Source organism: Brassica oleracea, chromosome C4, assembly GCF_000695525.1.
Source record: "Brassica oleracea var. oleracea cultivar TO1000 chromosome C4, BOL, whole genome shotgun sequence".
Taxonomy (NCBI): Eukaryota; Viridiplantae; Streptophyta; class Magnoliopsida; order Brassicales; family Brassicaceae; genus Brassica; species Brassica oleracea.
In genome coordinates, this window is record NC_027751.1 from 49473157 (window position 1) to 49478379 (window position 5223).

General features: G+C 36.9%; 1 protein-coding gene across 1 annotated transcript; it reads right to left on the bottom strand.

Annotated features, from left to right (window-relative positions):
- Nucleotides 1-1853: 1853 nt before the first annotated feature.
- LOC106342858 (S-adenosylmethionine synthase 3-like) lies at nt 1854-4733 on the bottom strand. The gene is made up of 2 exons (XM_013781901.1): nt 4535-4733; nt 1854-3300 (listed from the first exon to the last, which is right to left on the bottom strand). Exon 2 carries the CDS (start codon nt 3296-3298, stop codon nt 2126-2128), a length of 1173 nt encoding a protein of 390 aa, XP_013637355.1. The 5' UTR covers nt 3299-3300; nt 4535-4733; the 3' UTR covers nt 1854-2125.
- Between the last annotated feature and the right edge of the window lie 490 nt (nt 4734-5223).

Sequence of the window (5223 nt, forward strand, 5' to 3'; positions counted from 1 at the left end):
GGGGGGGTAGATGGACATGAGTTTGTAATATTATAACCGTTTATGAGGGGAAATGGAATGTAATGGGTCCTCACTATCTGGACCCACCCAAAACTCATAAACGGTCTAAAATATATAACATCACTAGCAGTCTAGCATCCATTATAACGTTGCTCTCGTGAGACACACTTACATGCTATAAATTTAGGGAAAATCGTAGGTTAAGATAACATTCACAAAAAATTGACCGATGCGAGGACAAGTGGTTTCAACATCGACTGAGATCGCTTACTACAAACATGCGTAGATACCTCTCCGTCTCATAATCTTCAAAATCGACCATTAACTTCATCTCTTTTTGTTTTTTTTCTATTACTCTTTGGATATGATAGCAATACATATTACAAGATATAGTGATGTTTTTATTTTGTTAAAGAGGATGAAGTGATGTTGCGGAAAGCTATTAGGACTTAGGGTTAATGCCTAACGGCACAAAATCACTGTAAAAGATGGATATACAAGGAAAAGCAGTGGTAAAAATAGTGGTCTGAAAGAGAAAAAACGTTACCAATCAAGGGAGTTAAATTTACCCTCTAGAGTGTCAGTATTCTTCATTTCTCTTTTCTTTCCACTTATACTTTGCCTCAATGGTTTTTTACTCTATAAAGTTGAATCTATTGTCGACACAAAACGTACGGGGACTGTTGGTAAATAACTATTTTGTTTTTGAATGTCGTGAAACTTTTTAGAGTTTTTTGAATTTGTTATCAATATTTTTTTTTGTTCAAAGTTATAAATATATTTATATTTATTTATGTCTCTTTTCATTTGTTTACTAATCATAAATATTTGAAAACTAACTAAAAAAGGGTGGCCTAGTGACTAGTGGTAGTGGTATAGTGATTAGAGGGTTTTGAGATATTAAATTATCCGAGTTCAGATCAACCTCAAAACAAAATATTAAAAAAATAATTCATGTGGACCGTAATTCTTTTTGGAAATTAGTATGAAAAACATGTAAAATGATTTAACCAAAAAAGGGAAATAAATTTTCACTATTTTGTCGGTAACGGTGATATGAGTCTTTATAATCGACCGTTGCAGGACCCATATAACCGACAAAAATTTCATTAATTAGTTAACCATTTTAATTTTTGTCAACAAAAATAACTTCATTATTATAATGTGCATAATTTGATTATACTAATGTCGTATGATGAAGGAATGAATGACGGGAAGTAAATCTCAAAAGATCTTGATTTGGCTTTTAGATTAAAGGTGAAGATGATCAAGAAGGTGACTCATGAGTTGCAGTTTCTTGTTATCCTCAGCATCAAGTTCTCAGCATCACTTGAAGTAACTGCATTTTGGCCTACAAAAGCAGTCCACTTGTCTAAATTCTCTGCTATGTCCTTTAAACACATAAATCTAAAGCACCTTAACTTCACTTATCAATGCATACACCCTTAATTCCTACATATTGCAAGCCTTGGAGCAAGAATATATATCACAAATAAAGAGAGTTGGATTGTAAGTTAATATGCTCTGCTTATTAGATGATACACGCACTATCTGGAGCAAAGTAGATGACATGTATGAAGCTGGAGAAGAGACGTTCTGATACTTCTATTCTTTTTTTTAATGATTAGGAAGGCCCCATACATCTTCATGTGGTGAAGTTCAAACCATGTTAAATTAACTCTCTTTAGAAGAGTAGATCCCTCCCAACTGGAATCGAACATGTGATGCGACCTCTTAAACTTTTACTAGGTGGTCCAAGAGTTTTGATCAAAACAAAAAAAAAGTCACTAACTATACCAAACTCTTCATTGGACTTCTCAGGTTCTCTGTTTTTTTTTTAAGTTTAAAGATTGTTCAGTTTGAATATAACGATAATATTTAACACCACAACGATGTGTTTCTCGACAATCAAAATTACAATACAAGAGGTTAAGAAGAAGAAAAAAAGCCAGGAAATAAAAACATGAAACTCCAGTGACAGCAAAAACAAAATGTGAAAGTATGGGATTATTCAAATCTTTTGCAATAATAATAGTTTAATGATAAGTTCCCAGTAGTAGTTGTGGGGAGAGAGAGAGTCTCTCAACACCTCAGTTCTTGCAACTGCCAACTCTTTTGTTTTGTCTTAGGCCTTTGGCTTGAGTGGCTTCACCACCTCCCAAGTGAAGTCAGGATCTTCACGCCCAAAATGACCATACGCCGCCGTTTTCTGGAACCTGAAGTTACCTCCTCTCTTCAAATCAAGGTTAATAGCCATCATCCCAGGCCTAAAGTCAAAGGCCTCCTTAATCAACACAAGGATATCCTTATCCGGGATAGTCCCAGTCTTGTACGTGTCAACAAACACCGAGAGCGGCTCCGGCACACCAATAGCATACGACACCTGGACAATGCAGCGGCGCGCGAGGCCCGCTGCAACCACGCTCTTCGCAGCCTGCCTAACGATGTAAGCACCGCTTCTATCAACCTTGGTGGGATCTTTCCCGGAGAAAGCACCTCCACCGTGAGCACCCCAACCACCGTAAGTGTCGATGATGATCTTCCTCCCCGTGAGCCCAGCGTCACCGTGAGGCCCACCGATGACAAACCGACCAGACGGGTTGAGGTGGAATATGGTCTTGTCGTCAAGGTACTTAGCGGGAATCACGGGTTTGATCACGTGCTGCTTCAAGTCCTTAGCGATCTCGTCGTTGGTAACGGTCTCATCGTGCTGAGTCGAGATGAGAACCGTGTGGACACGGATAGGAATCATGGCACCACCATCGTTTTTGTACTCTACGGTGACCTGCGTCTTCCCATCAGGTCTCAACCAGGGACAAGTCTTGTTCTTCCTCACTTCGGTAAGCTTCGCGCCGAGCTTGGTCGCGAGAACGTGAGTCAACGGCATAAGCTCAGGAGTCTCGTCCGTAGCGTAACCGAACATGTGCCCCTGGTCACCGGCCCCGATGTCTTCGGGCTTCTTGGTCAAATGACCGTGAACTCCCTGAGCGATGTCCGGGCTCTGCTGCTCGATGTTGACCAGGACGTTGCACTTGTCGGCGTCGAGGCCGACGTCGGCGGAGACGAAACCGATCTCCCTGCAGGTGGCTCTGACGATTTTTTCGTAGTCTACTTTAGCGGAGGTTGTGATCTCGCCGAAGACCATGACCATGTTGGTCTTGGTGCACGTCTCGCATGCGACTTTGCTTTCGGGGTCTTGTTCGAGGCATGCGTCGAGGATGGCGTCGGAGACTTGGTCGCAGAGCTTGTCGGGGTGTCCCTCGTTGACTGATTCGGAGGTGAATAGGAACGTTTCCATTTCTGTAGATTGGAAAACAGAAAATATATTTATTGGTTCCAAATGTAAACAAAGAAGACGCATAATTGTTTTTTACAAAAAACTCGAGATTTTAAATTTCTAATATTCTGTAACCAATGTTCAAGAGATCGGGCGATTAGGCTGATTATTAGGAGGCTAGTTAACGAATATTGATATATTTTACATTTATATTAGATACTTTAGTTTTTTGTGTCAAATTATATAACTATTTTGATGAATTATAAAAGAGATATACAAAAAAAATTTTAGACAAATTGATTAAAAAGATTTAAACCAATTATAACCGATTTAAAACCATATAAACCGATTTGAATTGCATAAATCAAATTTTATAAAAATTATTTCGGCTAAACCTATTTTTGAAACATTGTTTGTAGCTAAATCCGAACCAATCGCATCAGAACTGTTTTAAGTGAGAATTTTAAGTGAGAATAGATATTTTGGATATTGGACATTATCCTATCTAAACTAAAATTCAAACTGGAATAAAAAATATCGAAATAATTAAGTAATTTATATATATTAGAAATTGTTTAGAGATTCTAATAGTTTTCACCAGATTTTTTTTGTTATTTCCAATCTCTTTGGATTTTTTTTTGAGAAAAAGACATAAAAACACTAAATCAAGTTTTTGTTCCCAAACTAGCATTCAAGGTCAAAAGTCACAAAAATAGCACTTAATGTTTTATCAAAAGTCACAAAAGGTTTAGAGTTAAAGGGTGGGGTTTAGGATTTAGGGTTTAGAGTTGAGAAATGAGGTTTTGGGATAAGATTTCAAATTTTGAAAAATAAAAAAATTAAAATTTTCAAAAGATAAAATGCTATTTTGGTCATTTTAGTTTTTGAGTGCTATTTTTGTGATATAAACTTAGAAATGTGCTATTTTGGAGATTTGACCTTTTTTTTTTTAATTTATTTATCAGTTTTTTTGAATAATTTATATCATTTTAATTTCAGTATATAATTTTAAGATTTTTGGATGATTTTAGAAATTAAATATAATTCCATCCGAACCAAACCCGAGAAGTGATCTGAAAACCAGAGAAACTCCGACCAAACACTTGTGCCTAATCAGATTTATCAACGCAAAGCCAAGGATTCCAAATCGCGAACGAGTGATTACTATAGAACATACAAAGCTACCAACACAATGAACAGATCTAATCCAAGAAAGAGCAACAACAGATTACATAACTGAATCCTTAAAAAACAAACCTGTTAAACGAAGAAGTAGATGGATTTTGAGATCTAGAGAAGAGCAAAGAGAAACGAGAGAGAGTAATGAGAGAAAGATCTGAGATTTATTTATTGAGATATAAAAGAGTGAGTGAGAGGAGGAGATAAACTCGCCGCGTTACTCGGAGTTCGACTCGCTCTGTATGTGTTTTGCCCGCTCTTATCGTGCTACCTTCACCTTCGGTTTATATTGTTGGCGGAGCTGCGATCACGTGTTTATTAGTGTACAGTAGTGAAATGATTTAGGGACGTTGATCTTGTGTTAAAGAGAAATGGACGGTGAGATGTAGGTAACTATAATGTCTCACCGACCCCTGTCGTTGGTGGTATGGGTGTGGTTGGTAAGATGAGCTACTCCATATCGACATCGACATCGCAATTGGATTATGCAGTGTAACTGCTACCTGGATCCTTTAGATTTTTTTTTTAGCTTGTTAAGAAAATTAACATGTGTTTTAATTTGTGTTTTCATATTTATGTGTTAGTTGGTGATGTTTTTATTAAAACGTGTTAGTTGGTGATTGTGCTTATACAAAAAATAAAAAGTTTATTGTAAATTAGACACATGCACGTTTCACGTTCTTTCCAAGCTTTGTGCCTCTCTCTATATATTAAAATATTGTGGGGTTTTATATGAATAAAAGTAAAATGAACACGAAAGAAAAATG

What these genes read in the sequence shown, in the direction of transcription:
- LOC106342858 (XM_013781901.1), bottom strand. Translation starts at nt 3,298, where the DNA reads ATGGAAACGTTCCTATTCACCTCCGAATCAGTCAACGAGGGACACCCC.